Source organism: Trichomycterus rosablanca, chromosome 6, assembly GCF_030014385.1.
Source record: "Trichomycterus rosablanca isolate fTriRos1 chromosome 6, fTriRos1.hap1, whole genome shotgun sequence".
Classification (NCBI taxonomy): Eukaryota; Metazoa; Chordata; class Actinopteri; order Siluriformes; family Trichomycteridae; genus Trichomycterus; species Trichomycterus rosablanca.
The window spans coordinates 17,353,404-17,375,181 of NC_085993.1; the positions used below are offsets into that span (position 1 = coordinate 17,353,404).

Here is a 21,778-nt window from a genome sequence, read left to right on the forward strand (position 1 = left end):
CCAACTACTTCATGAGCCAGAGATTAAGATTAAGCTTTTAAAGGGCTCTTAAAAGATAGTGGTGTATGGTGTCCCCACTCTCAAATGTACTTCTTTTTTATTTAGCCAAAGGTTTTGCATAATTTTGTGTAAAAATGTGTCATTTTGTGGTTCCAAGAAAACCTTGTAGTACTCAAAACCTTTATTACATACAGTGTATCACAAAAGTGAGTACACCCCTCACATTTCTGCAAATATTTCATTATATCTTTTCATGGGACAACACTATAGACATGAAACTTGGATATAACTTAGAGTAGTCAGTGTACAGCTTGTATAGCAGTGTAGATTTACTGTCTTCTGAAAATAACTCAACACACAGCCATTAATGTCTAAATAGCTGGCAACATAAGTGAGTACACCCCACAGTGAACATGTCCAAATTGTGCCCAAATGTGTCGTTGTCCCTCCCTGGTGTCATGTGTCAAGGTCCCAGGTGTAAATGGGGAGCAGGGCTGTTAAATTTGGTGTTTTGGGTACAATTCTCTCATACTGGCCACTGGATATTCAACATGGCACCTCATGGCAAAGAACTCTCTGAGGATGTGAGAAATAGAATTGTTACTCTCCACAAAGATGGCCTGGGCTATAAGAAGATTGCTAACACCCTGAAACTGAGCTACAGCATGGTGGCCAAGGTCATACAGCGGTTTTCCAGGACAGGTTCCACTCGGAACAGGCTTCGCCAGGGTCGACCAAAGAAGTCGAGTCCACGTGTTCGGCGTCATATCCAGAGGTTGGCTTTAAAAAATAGACACATGAGTGCTGCCAGCATTGCTGCAGAGGTTGAAGACGTGGGAGGTCAGCCTGTCAGTGCTCAGACCATACGCCGCACACTGCATCAACTCGGTCTGCATGGTCGTCATCCCAGAAGGAAGCTGACGCACAAGAAAGCCCGCAAACAGTTTGCTGAAGACAAGCAGTCCAAGAACATGGATTACTGGAATGCCCTGTGGTCTGACGAGACCAAGATAAACTTGTTTGGCTCAGATGGTGTCCAGCATGTGTGGCGGCGCCCTGGTGAGAAGTACCAAGACAACTGTATCTTGCCTACAGTCAAGCATGGTGGTGGTAGCATCATGGTCTTGGGCTGCATGAGTGTTGCTGGCACTGGGGAGCTGCAGTTCATTGAGGGAAACATGAATTGCAACATGTACTGTGACATTCTGAAACAGAGCATGATCCCCTCCCTTCGAAAACTGGGCCTCATGGCAGTTTTCCAACAGGATAACGACCCCAAACACAACCGCCAAGATGACAACTGCCTTGCTGAGGAAGCTGAAGGTAAAGGTGATGGACTAAACCCAATTGAGCACCTGTGGCGCATCCTCAAGTGGAAGGTGGAGGAGTTCAAGGTGTCTAACATCCACCAGCTCCGTGATGTCATCATGGAGGAGTGGAAGAGGATTCCAGTAGCAACCTGTGCAGCTCTGGTGAATTCCATGCCCAGGAGGGTTAAGGCAGTGCTGGATAATAATGGTGGTCACACAAAATATTGACACTTTGGGCACAATTTGGACATGTTCACTGTGGGGTGTACTCACTTATGTTGCCAGTCATTTAGACATTAATGGCTGTGTGTTGAGTTATTTTCAGAAGACAGTAAATCTACACTGCTATACAAGTTGTACACTGACTACTCTAAGTTATATCCAAGTTTTATTTCTATAGTGTTGTCCCATGAAAAGATATAATAAAATATTTGCAGAAATGTGAGGGGTGTACTCACTTTTGTGATACACTGTACATGGTAAAATTAAAACATTTGATATCCTATGTACTTATGACAGTAGAACAAGCCACAGACGTATACAAAGTCCCAGTAATACGAAAAAACATACTGTGATATACCGTGAAACCATCAGAATCATACCGCCCAGCCCAACCACTAAATGTTACTAACTCTATTTCTATGGTTTTTCTGGAAATTCCCTTGTCCTGAATGTATGGTAACATAAGATCAGGCTGTTCCATATGTCAAACAATACCTGGGACCTCATAACAAAAGTCAATGAATGAAATATGCAAAATAGCAAATTAAAGCCACAGGAATTTTAAGTGATGTGGACTGATTCAGTTAAACTGTAACAAAGGTAAGATAAAACAGAACACAAAGGTAAATGTCCCAAAGGATTTTATAAAATACTGACAAATGTGACACGGTGAGAGACATAGTCAGTCAGCTGAAAAGAGGCTTGCTTCCATAACAGGACAGTGATCCAAAGCATCCACCAACTACTCAATGAGCCAGAGATTAAGATTAAGCTTTTAAAAGGCTCTTAAAAGATAGCGGTGTATGGTGTCCCCACTCTCAAATGTACTTCTTTTCTTATTTAGCCAAAGGTTTTGCATAATTTTGAGTACAAATGTATGCAAAGTAAGTGAAACTGTGCGGAACACCGTGATTATAGAGCAACTTCCCAGTTCATACAGATGAACAGTTAGCTAGCTGTGTATAGATAATAAGTGTCAACGGCTTTGTTTAGCCGGCTAACGATACTAACTAATCCTGCCTGTGGAAAGCCGACTGTACTGGTTGCATAATGGAAAGTTTATTTGAGATAAAACGTACATAAAATGTGAATAAATAAGCATGCACACGGTGAATAAAACCAGCCAGAGTGACACCAGCCTGACACGGCAGTCATGTAACTTATTAAGAGACTAACTTTACATGTTAGAGCAAGCTAAAGCTAACCAGCTAGTGCAACTTCGACTAGTTAAACTACTAACTAACGAGCTTACCTTTACCTTGAATGAAATTCAGGCTGGTAAAGATGAACACCAGGCGAGAAATCCCCGGAAATGTGTATTTACAGCAGACGTCGTGGTTAGAACCACTCAGCCGGGTGCTAACTGCTGTCACAGCCGCTGCTGCTCCTCCTCCTGAATAACGACAACCCAGTCCGGTCCGGGGTGGTCACTTACTTTTGCGAATCTTTGCTGCGTATTTTCGGAATCTTTATTATACGTATGTTTTGAATCAACCGCACATTTATAAACAATTTAAACCGTTATACACAATGCGTTTAAACTTGTTTTATCCAAATAAATGAAGTGTAGTACTGTATAAGGCCCATATGACGCGCAATAGGTTTCTCGAAGACGTTCAATGGACGAATGTTTGGCAGATTCCTAATCTGTAGCTACTTACACCGATCAGCCATAACATTAAAGCCACCACCTTGTTTCTACTCTCATTGTCCATTTTATCAGATCCACTTACTATATAGAAGCACTTTGTAGTTCTACAATTACTGACTGTCCTTCTGTTTATCTGCATGCTTTGTTAGCCCCCTTTCATGCCACTACAGAGCAGGTATTATTTAGGATCATTCTCAGCACTGCAGTGACACTGACATGGTGGTGGTGTGTTAGTGTGTGTTGTGCTGGTATGAGTGGATAAGACACAGCAGCGCTGATGGAGTTTTAAAACACCTCACTGTCCCTGCTGAACTGAGAATAGTTCACCAACCAAAAATATCCAGCCAACAGCGCCCCGTGGGCAGTGTCCTGTGACCACTGATGAAGGTCTAGAAGATGACCAACTCAAACAGCAGCAATAGATGAGCGATCGTCTCTGACTTTACATCTACAAGGTGGACAAACTAGGTAGGAGTGTCTAATAGAGAGTGAGTGGACATGGTATTTAAAAACTCCAGCAGCGCAGCTGTGTCTGATCCACTCATACCAGCACAACACACACTAACACACCACCACCACCATGTCAGTGTCACTGCAGTGCTGAGAATGACCCACCACCCAAATAATACCTGCTCTGTGGTGGTCCTGTGGGGGTCCTGACCATTGACAAACAGGTGAAAGCAGGCTAAAAAGGTGTGTAGAAAAAAAAGATGAACTTTAGTCAGTGGAGCTGATAAAATGGACAGTGAGTGTAGAAACAAGGACGTGGTTTTAATGTTATGGCTGTGCTAATAAAAATTTAAAAAGTATTAAATAAAATCTACCCAGCTAAAATTACTTTTTAGCTTTAAACATAAAATTTAAACATAACATTGAAACAGCTTGTTTATTCCGTAGAAACTTTGCAGAGACCGCCTTGCACTCATTTAGCACTGTCAATATGTGAAAATAAGTTACATTTATGGGTCACAACCCTTGGGTTGGTTGCTAGCCAAGAAAAATAATAATTAAATAAATTTTTACAGGTATATAAACATGAAATGAACTTGTCCATGTATGGCCCCATGTGGAGGCTTTACGTTTATCTTGAAAACCACAGTGGGACTACCATTTTCATTATTTGATGATGGTGTCCCCTCGTAGTCCGAGGATAGATCTCCACTGCGATACTTGGTTCTCCGTCAGTTTTTGGCTCTCTGATGGCTGATGAGGCCAGTTCTTAGGGCAATTTTCAGGCAATCTTGAGGTAATTTTCATTAATTAAGCACAGCGGAACCTGGATTTAACAGACCTCTATTTAACGGACACAATCTGGAAAGCCAAATGTTTACATGAGTGTTAGGCTTTATTTTGTCGGGAGGCACTCAACTATTTTGCTTTGTTCTTGCCTTTTTATCTGTGTTTTATGCTTAATTTTTGCAAGTTTTAGTGCTTAGTTATGCACCAGCACTGCTCCAGTAGTGCTTCAGACTCAGAAAAATAGATACTCTGAATCCCCACTACAGTATGATCACAGCAAAAAAAGACATCTCTTCCATCACACAAGGTAAATTAAATTTTTTTCCCAGTATTACAGCACACACCAATTTTAATATTTAATTACAGGTTTTATATGACATATTTACATATCTATTTACGTATTTACGTTTATCTATTGACATTTTACTGTTTATCTCATGTGCATGTTTAGCACTTTTGTGGACCTTAGTGCTGTGTTTTTGTCTATTTTCGCACCCCCTGGAAACAAAGACACGCTGTTTCAGACAGTCGCATTTTACGGACCAGTGCTCCCCCTTTTAGTATGTTAAATCACGGTTCCACTATATATTTTGTTTTGATGTACTGTTTGTGTTGTCTGAGTCTTGGCAAAAATCATGGACAAAAGTTTGAAAAAACCTGATTTACTGCATTTAGCAAGTTCATTTTCAGTCTAACCCTTGTGTTACCTAATAACATTTTGAGATTTTTTAAATATTAATATAATTTATAGCTTTAGAAAACAAAAATGTACCAGGTCGATAGTAAGGGCATTACGGGGTAATTGCCCTGGCTCCAGAGCACTAGGGGTGCCATTCTGCCAGTTTACAAATTAGACCCTTATAAGCCACATGTGGTACATAAACATCCTTTTCTCCATTTTGGCAACTCACAAGGGTGACTAACTGGCACAATCCAGTCTTGAGCGCATGACCTGTTTGAGTCTCAATTTCTTGAATTACATTTTTATGTACTGAAAAAAATATGCAGGGTAAGAACAATATGAATGATGTACTGTACTTAAAAATACACAGATAATTTGCTATTCATGTTTTACATGGATTTAGCAGATTATATCATATAAATTGATAAAGTATACAATTAGATAAAATAAATGTAGAATTTTGGACCTTGTTTAATGACCAAACAGTGGTAGACTGGTTGTAGTAAGGATTTAACTCTTTATACTACTAGCACTCAAAACAAAAAAAGCTTAGGATCACAATTTGTAAAGCATCAGCTGTGGTAGTATAAAGTTTGTCAATGTCAGTCCTGAAGGGCCAAGTGTTCCACCAAGGTTTAAGCTGTTATTTCTCTTAGTAACTGATTTACCACAAGAATTTCAAGAATCAAGAAGATTAATCTGGGTTTGATAAATGCCAAGAGAACGCTACCTGGCCAAATGCAGGGTATCAGTTAGACAAGTAATGTTCTGGGCTGCTCATCTTAGTTGCAATCAAGATAAATTCTAATGCTATGTACACCTTTTTCTGTTGTTTCCTTGTGGGGTGGGGGTGAAAAAAACTGAAGTACCCAACCAAAATCCACAAGGACATGGAAAGAACATTTAAAACTATACACAGACAGTGGCTTGGGGCAAGGATTAAAGTGAGGTCCCCAGGACCCCGGATACTCTGTAACACTCATTTTACCAGCTGTATTATAATGCAGGGCTTTTCCTGTTCCAGCACAATGCCCTATGGACACTGCAAGGTCCATAAAGAAACATTTGCTGAGTTTGGTGTGGAAGAACTTTGGTGTGGAGTCACAACCCCTTCCAGAACCTTGACTGTATCCAACTTCAGTGCCTGAAGTAAAAATATACCAGAAATGCTTCTTATTGATTTATGGTAATAATGACAACAAAGAAGGTACATTAAGTTTGTGATCAATTTTATAATTGCAAAAAATAAAGCTTTGACTAAGTAGAGGGAAAAGATAACTAATTTAATGATAAACTGTAAGGATCATCCACAAAATGTGGATCTGGGCACAAATTCATTGTCATGTATTGCAGGCAACTCCTCTGTCTCTACATTCTGCTGGTACTGAACTGTTTTATGGATGTCCATCCTAAATGACAGTTTAAAAATTAGTGAAATGAAAAAAAATATATATATATACAGTGTATCACAAAAGTGAGTACACCCCTCACATTTCTGCAAATATTTTATTATATCTTTTCATGGGACAACACTATAGACATGAAACTTGGATATAACTTTTTTTTTATAAGATTTACTGTCTTCTGAAAATAACTCAACACACAGCCATTAATGTCTAAATGGCTGGCAACATAAGTGAGTACACCCCACAGTGAACATGTCCAAATTGTGCCCAAAGTGTCAATATTTTGTGTGACCACCATTATTATCCAGCACTGCCTTAACCCTCCTGGGCATGGAATTCACCAGAGCTGCACAGGTTGCTACTGGAATCCTCTTCCACTCCTCCATGATGACATCACGGAGCTGGTGGATGTTAGACACCTTGAACTCCTCCACCTTCCACTTGGGGATGCGCCACAGGTGCTCAATTGGGTTTAGTCCATCACCTTTACCTTCAGCTTCCTCAGCAAGGCAGTTGTCATCTTGGAGGTTGTGTTTTCGAAGGGAGGGGATCATGCTCTGTTTCAGAATGTCACAGTACATGTTGGAATTCATGTTTCCCTCAATGAACTGCAGCTCCCCAGTGCCAGCAACACTCATGCAGCCCAAGACCATGATGCTACCACCACCATGCTTGACTGTAGGCAAGATACAGTTGTCTTGGTACTTCTCACCAGGGCGCTGCCACACATGCTGGACACCATCTGAGCCAAACAAGTTTATCTTGGTCTCGTCAGACCACAGGGCATTCCAGTAATCCATGTTCTTGGACTGCTTGTCTTCAGCAAACTGTTTGCGGGCTTTCTTGTGCGTCAGCTTCCTTCTGGGATGACGACCATGCAGACCGAGTTGATGCAGTGTGCGGTGTATGGTCTGAGCACTGACAGGCTGACCTCCCACGTCTTCAACCTCTGCAGCAATGCTGGCAGCACTCATGTGTCTATTTTTTAAAGCCAACCTCTGGATATGACGCCGAACACGTGGACTCAACTTCTTTGGTCGACCCTGGCGAAGCCTGTTCCGAGTGGAACCTGTCCTGGAAAACCGCTGTATGACCTTGGCCACCATGCTGTAGCTCAGTTTCAGGGTGTTAGCAATCTTCTTATAGCCCAGGCCATCTTTGTGGAGAGCAACAATTCTATTTCTCACATCCTCAGAGAGTTCTTTGCCATGAGGTGCCATGTTGAATATCCAGTGGCCAGTATGAGAGAATTGTACCCAAAACACCAAATTTAACAGCCCTGCTCCCCATTTACACCTGGGACCTTGACACATGACACCAGGGAGGGACAACGACACATTTGGGCACAATTTGGACATGTTCACTGTGGGGTGTACTCACTTATGTTGCCAGCTATTTAGACATTAATGGCTGTGTGTTGAGTTATTTTCAGAAGACAGTAAATCTACACTGCTATACAAGCTGTACACTGACTACTCTAAGTTATATCCAAGTTTCATGTCTATAGTGTTGTCCCATGAAAAGATATAATGAAATATTTGCAGAAATGTGAGGGGTGTACTCACTTTTGTGATACACTGTATATTATAGCAACAGACCGAGCATGAAGGCACTCAACTCTTCTTCTTGTTCCTCAGCCTTTGTCCCGTTTTTCGATTACGGGGTTGGCATTTCCGGCTTCTTCCCGTTAGGGGTCGCCGGCGGGATTTGGCACAGTTTTTATGCCGGATGCCCTTCCTGACACAACCCTCCCTATTCATCCGGGCTTGGGACCGGCACTACAATGCACTGGTTTGTGCATCTAGCGGCTAGGTATCTATAGGACAATTCAGTGTTTCCAATTAGCCTGATGGCATGTTTTTGGACTGTGGGAGGAAACCGGAGCACCCAGAGGAAACCCACGCGGACACGGGGAGAACATGCTAACTCTGCACAGAAAGGACCCAGACCGCCCCACCTGGGGATCGAACCCAGGACCTAATGAAGGCACTCAAAAAATAATACATTTATTCCTTTTATGCCAAAGTAGGCAGTAGTGACAAATAGCTATTATCTGAGCTACAGCAGAGAGGAGGGAAGAATTTTACAATTACAGTGGTACCTTGAAACGTTGAGTGGCATTGAGTTTAAAGGTATTTTTTTCCCCATAAGGATGACCAACACTTGTCTCTAGTCTTGTCTCCTTTAATTACTTTTTAGATTAGAAATGTCTTTTTATTAAAAAAAAAAGTAATAAAGGGCCAGTGATAGCTCAGTGGTTAAGGTACTGGACTAGTAAACAGAAGGTTGCCGGTTCAAGCCCCGCCACCACCAAGTTGCCACTGTTGGGTCCCTGAGCAAGGCCCTTAACCCTCAATTGCTCATCGTGTTCTGCTCATTGTGTAAGTCGCTTTGGATAAAAGCGTCTGCTAAATGCTGTAAATGTAAATATTTTAGGCCTTTTAGTATTTATTGTACTGTTGTCTATCTGCACTGTGTACTGTACTGTCTTTCACTTTTTGTTCTGTGTTGCACCCTGGTCCTGGAGAAACGTTGTTTCGTTTCAATATGTACTTGTATATAGCTGAAATGACAAAGCCTCTCTTGATTCTTGACATCTTACTGCACCGCTCAAGCCAAGCGCTGAACAAAGCGGTTGTTCATTGTTAATTTGAAATTAAATTAATACATTTAAAAAAACTAAACACGTTGAGTTTAAGGTAAACGTTGAGTTTAAGGGTACACATTTCTGGACAAAAGGTGTTTCAAAGATTTTGAGTTTAGGGGACGTTGAGTTACAAGGTACCACTGTACAATGAATGCAGTATTAAATAATGCAAATGTCCCAAGAGGAACCAAGACATTTTATTGGTATTGCTGTACATGTTGTTTAGATTATATTGTACAAAACCCTCACATACGATATAATATAAATGACTTCAATGCACATTTGGTAACCAAGGCCACAGTGAACCATTACTGGTTAAGGAGGAAAAAAAAAAGAAAACTCCAACACCATTTAGATTATTACATAAAATCTCACACACAATTTTCAATTAATGCATACAGCATGAACTGAAAGTCAAAGAGCAAACAAAATGAATCAGTATAATAAAACGAGCCAGCGAAAAGTACAATTTAGAAGGTTCACAGAAAACACATATTAAAGGCGTAGGCTGTACCAATTCATTCTTTTGTAATAAAACAACAGCTCGAACCTTGAATTCATTTGTTATAAATATACTATGAAGTACCAGTTAAGTTAAATGGAATTAGTAATGTTTGGGTAGAGTCTGGGACAAATTGTATTTCATAATAACCAATTCAAACCTTGCATTTTCTTTACCCTAATTCATTAAATACTGACAGCATGGGTAAACCTCTGTATGATTTGTTGCCTCTTCATTGCACTGAAAGCAAACTTTATTCTAAAAGGGGTACAAAATAAACGTAGTAAAACTACTCAAGGTTGAGCTGCTGACAATGTAGTACCCTTAAACTTAAACACTATTATATGAACATTAGTAAGAAGAAAAGTCGTACACATTTTCTTCACACAGTGGGGAATGACAAGGAGAATGAAGAATGAAAACACTTACTCTCCCTTTCTGGTGCAAAATTAATGTGTCATGAAGATGCACATATCAGTTTGCATTAACACAAGTCCACAGGGGTATACATTTCAAGGATGACACTAGAGCTTATGACTTAGGGAAAACATTATTCGGTTTTAGTAAGGTTTTAGAATGCTATATCTCATTAAAAGATCCAAAAGCACCAAAAATACAAAAACACAAAACTTTCCATTGTCAAAATCCACAAAAAATAAACATTTGTAACAGAGGTATCTAACAGAGGTACCAAACAGAGGTACCAATACCATCAGTTAATTATTAGGCAGCCACAGGAAAGCCATCTACTCCAAGTTAGAGGGCAGTTTAACTCAAAACAATTTATTCAATTAGTTTATCTTTCCCCTGTATGATGTGCCACTATCCAATTGAAACAAGGCTATCTGAAGGCTTAGTCATACTGTAATGTACTTGTTACAAGAAGCAAATAAACATACCAAAAACTGAAGTGAGCTTTGATTAAAAAATGCTTAAAACATGCTTAAGTATCAAAATGTTTGCAAATATTTGTATTGATTTATGTCAAGAGGTAGTCAAAAAGGCACTTCAAAACATTTCATGCTGAGTTCTTTGGATAGAGGCACTTATATTCACTGAGCTAACAGAATTATTCATGGGTATGTAAACCTTGTTTCAGCTATCGTTTGCTGGAAAAGGACAGGTCAATGCGAATGCATCGGCAATTCTTACTCTGTACATGGTGAAACAATAACAAGCAGGGTCCATTTACATTTACTACGTTATCAGCACAATTTCTATATTAAACCGTTTGTCTTTTAATTCAAACAAGAATACAAATGGCCTTAACACTTGTGAAGTATTTTAAATTGATATATATCTTTCATTGTTCCCATGTAACAGAAACAGTAGCACTATTTTTATCAGCAGACCTGTCCTTTCAAATATCATTTTTTACGATCCTTAATAGCCCTTGTCTGCAATATAAATGTACATATGAATGTCTTCCACTGTTCACAACCTTCCTACCTGCCAAGATGTTCAACATTCAAAGTCCCTCGATGAATACAAAACAAAATAAGCATAAATGACATTTAGAATTCATACATGACAAAACCTGTGAGACCCACTTTGTTGTTAAGGCATTTAAATACGTATAAAAAGATTGTCCTTTAACAGAGCAATACTACGTCTGTAATTTCCGTTCGTGTGCTCATCTCTGTTTCGAACCCCCATTCACTTACACTCTACCCCGGTCAGTACGGAGACGAAAACGCCTCCGTTCTCAGCTACGTGCCGGTGTATTGCTCTGACGTCTGGACGAAGAGACAGAATGTCCGTTGGCAAACCCGTTCCGACAGAGTGGCTAGTCTTTAATGAGGCGGTAGACATGGTACTGTGCGCCGTGTTCGCTCGTCGACACTTCAAATACAAAAGCTATGCAGAGCAGAGTCTCCTGTGTTTCCCTGTTAGTCACCACCTAAAATGAAAAATAAATTATATAATACCAGTATGAAACATACTAATCCTGCTACTTATGTTCTATTAAAATAAATATATAGCTATTTTAAATTGTGTAATTACAAAACAAAATACATTTGGAAATAAATTCACGGTTCTTTGTAATGCTCATTGATCCTTGCTGCATTTATAGCCCACTGTGGTCTGTGTAATACTAGATTTCCAAACATTACTGTGTGGATTTTAGAAGTTTAATGAAATTTTGAGTCAGTGTACTGAGATGATCCTGCGGTCCATCATGCTAGACCACCACTGCTCAGAGCTGGTTTCGAATCACACCGGTGCCATCGACTGGCAGGGTATCTATGCAGATGTGACAGGTTATGCCTGAAGGGGTGGTGACCCTGCCCTGACCAGCATAAGTTGATTGATCAAAAGGAAGAGGATTCTAATACAATATTATACTGTATTAAAATAATATTAGAATGCAGTTTGGGATAGAGTTTCTGGTTTATGCAGAAGATGGGAGATTAAACAGAACGTTAAACAGAAATTAAGCTAAACTGCATTTTCAGTTATTGCAGTAGCTGCCTTGCTTTTAAAGTCACAAGAACATATTTAAACTGTGTAGCTATAATATTTATTACATAATTTACGTTTCCTAATGTAGATATAAGTTGTATTAAATCCATTATTTTGACTACGTCTGGTTGGAGGCACTTTGTTTGAAATAATTGAGACTGCAAGAAATAGTCAAACGTGACTTTATGTGGTTAAAGCCAAAGATTCCACACAGTTTATTATTAATAGAATAACATACCATAAAATTAAATTACTAAATTGTATTCTAAGATTTTCCCCATCATAAACCGATGACAGAAAAACAGCGTAATATGGCTTTATGCATAAAAACAGCACAGATAGTCAGACGTAGAAATCCATACTAGTGATCGACCGATTAATCGGCCGGCCGATTAATCAGGCCGATTTTTGAAATTTTGTAGATAATCGGCATCGGCCGATATATGTGCGCACAAGGCCGATATTTAAACATTGCCTCCGTCAGCTCAGTGACTGTATACAGTCATTGGTCTGGCTGTTGTTAGAGCGCCCCGTGTGTCCATTTTGCCACTCTCCAGGCAGACATCAGTGAATGCACAAGAACAAGGATTGTAATCCTCCACCCTGTAGCTGCATGCCGTCTCATCAGAGAAAACGGTAAGAATGTCTAAGCCTTTTTGCACCACTGGCAAGAAAATATCTCTGTCCTCCACCCTCCTCTGTTCCCAGTGAGAGAATTTTTAGTGAGATTGGAACGAAAAGGAGAGAAGAAAAGGAACAGGCTCACTGGAGAAAATGCAGAGAAACTTTGTTTCCTGCATTACAACTTGCTGCTTTTAGACTGGGACTACTAAAAAAGAGAGGCTGAGAAAACATTCAGTGAGGATATTGCCATTTTATTTCAAGACTGGAAACTGTTTCCTACAATTTGCTGCTCTTGACTTGGACAGGGTTTACAACCTTTTTTTCCCCCAAACATTTCACTTTAACTTTAACTTCATTATTTTTTATTCACAAATATTTTTGTTAATATTTTATTTATATTTTGATTACTTATCTAAATGCTCAAACCCAATGCACACACAGTTTGGTGCTTAAATACTGGCTCCTTAAAAGAAGTTCTTCTATGTGCAACTGTCTTCACTAAGCATGTTTGTTCATTCTTAAAAACAAAAAGATACTGCTATCTGCTTGTGTATGTTAAGTGCACTGAAACCTTTGAAATAATTTGTATTTTATTTAAAGTTTTTATTTTTTTTATGTAATTTTTTGAACGGCCAAAAGAGCAAACAAGAATATACAGTGATAAATAAATGTTTATTTAAGATCATTAATTCTGTTTTGTTGTATTATTATTATTATTATTATTATTGTATTTTTTAGTTGTAAAAAAATGGTATTATCGGCTTTATATATCGGCCATCGGCCACTTCTTTCGTCTAAATATCGGTATCGGCATCGGCCATTAAAAAACCCATATCGGTCGATCACTAATCCATACAGTGTATAAGTTTTACTATTGTGATAAACAATCAATGCTCTGGATGTTTACTAAAGAGACCAAACCAAAACCATAAGAAACAATCCCAGACAATAAGTCTTCCTCTGTCAAACTTTACAGTTTGACAATAAGCTGATTATTGATAACAGAGTCATGTGTTTCCTTGTTTGTATTGTAGAATTTTGTTTTGGTGTTGTTCATCTTTTGAGGATGTTTGACAGAGGTTCTTGATCCACAGAAGAGGCAAGTGGGGGCCTGGTCTCCCTTTAGCAGGTAGGTATTAGTGACGCCCCTGCTGTGACTGCTACTTTAGGCTTGTGTGCAACAGCTTGGCTATGGAAACTCAAACTATGCTGCTGCCTGTACAGTAATCGTACTGTTGTTGCTTGTTTAGAACTTATTAGTAAGAGATGCAACTAAGGAAGCCAGTTTTTAATGCTTTATGCATGCAGTCTCAATATGTAAACTTGTTTATTGGAGTATCTTATGACAATGCTTTTAGTAAGACCCACTTCACTGCCAATGTTTAGTCTATGGAGATTGGATCAAAATATACTTCATTCTAAAGCACATCTTGTGGTTGATGAGGACTGTTTTGCATTGAAGAAATATCAAAAGTGACTTACAACTGTAGCCAATTACAGTGCAAGTGGCAACTTGGTGGTGGTGTTTGTATCAGTAACCTTCCGATTACTAATTCAGTACCCTAACGACTGAGCCACCACTACCAACTGAATTATCTGTTTTTATGCTTATAATATTTTTGCATCTGTGGTACCTGTAAGATGGTGAAGTTCTCCAAAACGCTGTTCATCATGTACTTCTCAGGCAGGTGCTTAAGCTTATGAATGAAGTTGATCATGTATTCACACATAGGCGAGCGGTGGATCCTGTATACACACTTTCCACCTTCCACTCGTGCATACTCGGTCTGCCAATCAAAAGTAATAATATTTGTTATTGTACAATTCTGGAGACAAAGAACAGTTCTGATAAGTTAATGCATTTATTTACTGATTTATTAGGATTTTAACCTCATGTTTTACACACTTTGGCTACATTAATGACAGGACGGGTACCCATCGGCCACACAAGACACCTTAGTTCAAGTCTTTAATGTCAAACACAATCATGGAGAATTTTGTATCTCCAATTCACCTCACTCGCATGTCTTTGGACTGTGGGATGAAAACATGAGACACGGGGAGAACATGCAAATTCCACACGGAAAGGACCCAGACCGCTCCAACTGGGAATCGAACCCAGGACCTTCTTGCTGTGAGGCAACAGCACTACCCACCGAGCTACCCATTTAATACAGGTAAACAGTTACAAACTCTGGTGGATTTAGTGCTTGTATTTATCTGCACAGCACCTACCTAATTATTTAAGTGATCAAGCAAATTGTCCAGAGATAAAATGATTTTTTTTTAAAGAATGGAATAAATGCTTTTATTTGACATATATACAGTACATATACACACATATACAGTACAACAAAATTCTTTTGTCCTCATATCCCAGCTCGTTTGAAAGCTGGGGTCAAAGCACCGAGTCAGCCATTGTACGGTGCCCCTGGAGCAGAGAGGGTTAAGGGCTTTGCTCAAGGGCCCAACATTGGCTGAATGGCAGAGCTGGGATTCAAACTCTCAACCTTTCGATTGATAGCCCAAAGCTCTACCCACTAGGCTACCACTGTCCTGCATACAAGACATATTTGTATTTTACTTAAATTTTACCATCAAAAAAAGTATATTTATCTTTACAACAATGACCATGATTTTTCTTAAATGGGGGAGATTATTTCCTTAAATGGGAGTTATCATTTCATAAACTAAAGCCTAAACCAAAGTGCAGGCTGAATCTAGAATCATCAGTTTAAACTGTATTTAAAAGGTAACATAAGGTAAACTGAGGGATTTTTATTGCAACTTGAACTACATCATACCTTCCAAGCTGCAGGTATTTATAACATTCCTTCCTATTACCAGCTCAACTATGTCTACTTTACAGAAAATAACTCACTTTTACTTGTATAACACAAATGTGGCCAAAAACACTTCATGTTTAATGGAGGTGGGAAGTTGGAAGGCTGATATTTTAAATTTTAATGCTTAATATTTTACATAAATTCCTGGAAACTTAAGAATGATAGAACAGATATCTTTTATTTATTGATGGTCATCTATCTTGTGAGTAACGTATATATGGGGTCAAAAAGGGCAACTTTATGTTCTGAATTGCTGAATTGCTAAAAAGTATATCAGAAACGAATGAAACTGAGTAGCATTTTTCAGCACTTTACTAAACGATGGATAAAATAGTTTGAACTGAATGTAAGCCACTTGCTTTAAGCTTTCCCATTGTCAAATATTCACTGATCAACCATAACATTAAAACCACCTCCTTGTTTCTACACTCACTGTCCATTTTATCAGCTCCACTTACCATATAGAAGCACTTTGTAGTTCTACAATTACTGACTGTAGTCCATCTGTTTCTCTGCATGCTATGTTAGCCTGCTTTCACCCTGTTCTTTAATGGTCAGGACCCCCACAGGACCACCACAGAGCAGGTATTATTTAGCTGGTGGATCATTCTCAGCACTGCAGTGACACTGACATGGTGGTGGTGTGTTAGTGTGTGTTGTACTGGTATTAGTGGATCAGACACAGCAGCGCTGCTGAAGTATTTAAATACTGTGTCCACTCACTGTCTACTTTATTAGACACTCTTATCTAGTTGGTCCACCTTGTAGATGTAAAGTCAGAGATGATCGCCCATCTGTTGCTGCTGTTTGAGTTGGTCATCTTCTAGACCTTCATCAGTGGTCACAGGACGCTGCCCACGGGGCGCTGTTGGCTAGATATTTTTGGTTGGTGGACTATTCTCAGCCCAGGAGTGACAGTGAGGTGTTTAAAAACTCCATCAGTGCTGCTGTGTCTTATCCGCTTATACCAGCACAACACACACTAACACACCACCAGTGTCAGTGTCACTGCAGTGCTGAGAATGATCCACCACCCAAATAATACCTGCTCTGTAGTGGTCCTGACCATGGAAGAACAGCATGAAAGGGGGCTAACAAAGCATGCAGAGAAACAGATGGACTACAGTCAGTAATTGTAGTACTACAAAATGCTTCTATATGGTAAGTGGAACTGATGAAATGGACAGTGTGTGTAGAAACAGGGAGGTGGTTTTAATGTTATGGTTGATCAGTGTATATGGGGATCAGATTGTTGCCACAAACAGACTTATTATCCTATTATTCTAAATTCTTATTGACTACAGATTAAAGGGTTAATAAAGAGATTTTTTTTGGCAGCACCACTTTGCCACACTTTGGAATGAATGTCCCGTGTCCTTAATAATTCTAAAGGTTTCTTCACACAAGGTTGCTATTCTGAGCTGGACCTGTAGGGAAATAAAAATGGAGCTCACCTCTACTTTTTCCACCACCTGCTTGCCGAAGGAGCAGACTTTAGTAGAGACAGTGATGGTCATGTTCTCAGTGCTGCAGTACTGGCTGCTGACGCCATAGAAGGATCCAGGCCCATCCTGCATATCGCTGCTGTTCAGATCCGCCTAGATCACAGAAACAAAGCCCTTTACTTTTCAGGAATCTTACCATTTATCAGAGCTTCACCTGGGCTAGTCTTTATAACAATTACTCAGAAATAAAGTACTGTACTTTAATTGATTATGCGAACACCACCACAGTGCATTCCCATCTCTGCTTCACACCGCATAAGAAGCAAACTGATGAGAACTTTTCATCATGAGTGATTACTATGATTACTATTTCATAAATAATTTCATAAACATTTCACTACTCATAAAAATACTAAGAAAACACTACTGTTTGTTTGTTTATTAGGATTTTAACATCATGTTTTACACTATGGTTACATTCATGACAGGAACGGTAGTTACTCATTACACAAGGTTCATCAGTTCACAAGGTTATATCGAACACAGTCATGGACAATTTAGTGTCTCCAATTCACCTCACTTGCATGTTTTTGGACTCTGGGAGTAAACCGGAGCACCCGGAGTAAACCCACGCAGACACGGGGAGAACATGCAAACTCCACATAGGAAGGACCCGGACCGCCCCACCTGGGGATCGAACCCAGGACCTTCTTGCTGTGAGGCAACAGTGCTACCCACTCAATATTACCAATACTGACTGACAGTTTATTTACATGCATTTTTTCTATGAAATGCCTTTCAGTTCTTTAATAATTCACTGATTACTAAATAATGAAAAACAAAACATAAAATAAATATTCTTTGGCAGGAAAATTTTACTAAAATGTACCCACCCAGAATTTAACCAGGAAGAAAGCATTCTGTGGACCCTTTTCATAGAGCTCCTTTAACCCTCCCTTCTTCTCCGGAAATTTGTCGTAGATCTGCCGGATGTCCACTGCCTCCAGGAGGGGATCACTGTATGATGGGTTGGTCTGACCGATGTGCACAAACAAATGTTTGCTGTACTGTAAAAGAAAAATTAAAGAAAATTTACACCACTGTTTCACATTTACATAATATTAATCATTTGAATGTCCTAAAAAAGATATGCAAATAACTTTTTATATTTAGTGGAGAAACTTCAGTAATACCCTGTAACGCAACGTCCCCTAAACTCAAAATCTCTGAAACTCAAATTTGTACACTTAAACTCAATGTTTACCTTAAACTCAATGTGTTCAGCTTTAAAAAATTTTCATTTATTTAATTTCAAATTAATAATGAACAGCCGCTTTGTTCAGTGCTTGGCTTGAGCGGTGCAGTAAGACATCATCAAAGTGCGACCATGTATCTGTGTTTAGCTGGATTTCTCCTGTTTCACTTTTAAACTTTTGTTATAGCTCGGGGTTCTGAGAAATTGTAAGAATCAGCTTTTTTTTTCCAAGAGAGTCTAAAACACTTATTGATAAAAAAAAAGCTTTTTTAAGAACGACATAGAAACACTAAACCACTCTTAATTATTACTGCTCATAAGTTCTCTTCACTACTGAAATTCCTTGCTCATTTTAGTACAATAAGTCACGTTAAGCTTATCATGTGAATGCGCCTTTACTGAACGGAATACAGTATTCCAACATCAAGCATCTCCATGATTAAGAAGCATAAGGAAACAATAAAGAAGTAAATGTAAAGTGCATGTTTGTATTTTTTATTGATTTTTAACTGTTTTCAATTGTATTTCACTCACTCACTCACTTTCTTAACCGCTTATCCAGTTAGGGTCGCGGGGGGTGCTGGAGCCTATCCCAGCTTTTCAATGGGCGCAAGGCACACAGTAACACCCTGGACAGGGCGCCAGTCTATCGCAGGGCAGACACACATACACTCACACACAAACATACACACACCCATCCACCTATAGGGCAATTCAGTGTCTCCAATTAACCTGACTGCATGTTTTTGGACTGTATGAGGAAACCGGAGCTCCCGAAGGAAACCTACGCAGACACAGGGAGAACATGCAAACTCCACACAGAAAGGACCCGGACCGCTCCACTTGGCGATTAAACCCAGGACCTTCTTGCTGTGAGGCGACAGTCCTACCCACCAAGCCACCAATTGTATTTCAGTGTTTTTATATTATATTTGTGTTATTTTCAGTGTATAAGTGTCAAAAAAGAACCCTATTTTTTACATAAGCTTAAAATATATGCAGTTCCACGAGACCATGGAACGCATGAACAGGTTTCCCATTTATCCTTATGAGAAAAAATACCTTGAAACTCAACGCCTTTTAAACTTAACGTCACTCCCAGAACCAATTGACGTTGAGTTTCAAGGTACCACGGTATATCAGTTTTGATCTGTTTCTTCACTTGTAAACTTAATTTGAAAAAATGTTCTTCATATCACACATGCCACATGTATGTGCTGGGTGTAGTCACTCACAGAATCCTGATCTCTAGGGACCTCCATGAAGGCGGAGTACTCCAGCATGCGCAGCTTAGAGGAGGCAATGGTGCGATCCTGCCACACGGGCACCGCGGTAGCTGCTGGGGGCAGGAGAGGAACCATTGGCTCGTACCCTGAAGAGCAGGATGAGAATAAGACCAGTGTAACACAGGACAAAATGAAGACCCACACGTTTAGTCTATTATTCCTCCAGCAAAAAAAAAAAAAAAAAAAGACACAGCTTACCTGATCTAAGAGGTGGAACAGGTCCGGGAAGGTTTGTGTAGGTGTTTGGTGCAAAAGGTTTGATGCTGTAACAATAAAGATAAGGAATGATCAGAAAAGACAGAACAAAATGTTATCCAAAGCCTGTTTTGTATGTTACATTTACTTTATCACTGTAATTTCATTGTAAAAGTAGAGAATCTCTCTACTTTGGAAAATTGATAAATGTCTAATGTCCAATGTCCAAACCTAGAATGAAGAGATTAGATTTAATCTGAGTTGTTCCTACACAACAGTTTAGGCTAAATTTACTGCACAGTTTAAAAAGATAGCATCATGTTTAATAGCAGCATGCCGTTCAGACCATTTATTAGTGTAGCTGAGATTTCAGAGGCATGCTTATAAAAAGTGTAAATTAGTCTATTGTTTATTTAGCTAGGTAATTTACATTTTACATTTTCGGCATTTAGCAGACATCTTTATTTAAAGCGACTTACATTACTATGACAGTAAACTGCCTAAGCAATTGAGGGTTAAAGGTCTTGCTCAAGGGCCCAACAGCAGCAACCTGGCAGTGGTGGGGCTTGAACCAGTGACTTTCTGATTACTAGTTCAGTACATAGTTTTGCAAAATAGATTCAAACAATAGCAATTATTGCAAAACTATGGCAGAATCTTACAGTTCAAATCTGGCTTAACTGAGTTTATTTATTTATTAGGATTTTAACGTCATGTTTTACACTTTGGTTACATTCATGACAGAAATAGTAGTTACTCATTGCACAAGGTTGATCAGTAAGCAAGTTTAACGTCAAACACACTCATTGACAATTCTGTATCTCCAATTCACCTCACTTACATGTTTTTGGACTGTGAGAGGAAACCAGAGCTCCCAGTGGAAACTCACTCAGACAAAGGGTGAACATGCAAATTCCACACAGAAAGGACCTGGACCGCCCCACCTGGGGATTGAACCCAGGACCTTCTTGCTGTGAGGCGACAGTGCTACCCACCGAGCCACCATGCCACCCTTCTTAACTGAGTATAAACCATGGCAAAACTATGGCAGAATCGTACAGTTCAAAGCTGGCTTAACTGAGTTTAAACCATATTGGCTCTGAATAAATCTGGTCTGGTCTAATTCTGAATTGCACGTTTACTTTATTGAAAATACTTACTCCTGAGAGGGTCCCGGTTGTCCTGGAATTGGAGTCGGCCAAAACTATGAAATACAAAAATAAAAACAGAATTAACAGAAGACAGTTGAAAAAAATCCCAAATTTTATGTAGTTGTTTTATGCCATGCTTACACTATGGTTATAATCACAGCAAAATCATTCTAATGTCACATACTGTAGGTCTATAACTTACCCTTGGGGGAGGTGCGTACGGTGGCTGGGGCAGTGGGGAAAGCGGGCTCTTGATCAGATTCGGAGACACTATCTGAGCGGAGGAAAGTGTCGCCATGGTCTGAAGAGCCTTGTCTTTGGATGCTTGATCCTAAGAATGGAAAAAAAATACACAGGTGAGAGGAGCAAACATGACACAAACATGTTAAACAATAATAAAATATCATTTATGTGTGATAATACAATGTTAAAATAGAAAAGCATCAGAAACATTAAGGTCCTTTTAATCAAAAATCCAGAGGAAATCAGAGAGCACGCTACATGCAGAAGGTTGGACACCCTTGGTCAAATTTCATGCTTCAGAGTAAAAATAAGTTAACACACCCCTACACATTGGAACATTTAATATTTTACATTATATTTTTAATATGTTAAATTCAACCAAAAAATTTTTGTGCTCATTGCAGAGATGATTTAACTTATTTTTACATTTTATTATTTATATTATTTATTATTTACATTTTCGGCATTTAGCAGACTCTTTTATCCAAGGGAACTTTACAATCTAAGCAACCGAAGGTTAAAGGTCTTGCTCAAGGGCCCAGCAGTGGTGGGGTTTAAACCAGCAACCTTCTGATTACTGGTCCAGTACCTTAACCACTAGGCTACACTGC

The 21,778-nt window shown here is 39.3% G+C and overlaps 1 protein-coding gene across 1 annotated transcript in view; it reads right to left on the reverse strand.

Moving 5' to 3' along the window:
• Positions 1-9,335: 9,335 nt before the first annotated feature.
• tead3b (TEA domain family member 3 b) overlaps positions 9,336-21,778 on the reverse strand; it is a 42,047-nt gene continuing 29,604 nt past the window's right edge. Inside the window, exons 7-14 of the mRNA XM_062997165.1 lie at positions 21,127-21,255; positions 20,934-20,977; positions 19,777-19,841; positions 19,528-19,664; positions 17,931-18,104; positions 17,047-17,190; positions 14,381-14,533; positions 9,336-11,559 (exon numbers count right to left, since the gene is read on the reverse strand). Of these exons, the coding sequence (XP_062853235.1) occupies positions 11,446-11,559; positions 14,381-14,533; positions 17,047-17,190; positions 17,931-18,104; positions 19,528-19,664; positions 19,777-19,841; positions 20,934-20,977; positions 21,127-21,255 (960 nt within the window). The 3' untranslated portion in view covers positions 9,336-11,445. The remainder of the gene's footprint in view (positions 11,560-14,380; positions 14,534-17,046; positions 17,191-17,930; positions 18,105-19,527; positions 19,665-19,776; positions 19,842-20,933; positions 20,978-21,126; positions 21,256-21,778) is intronic.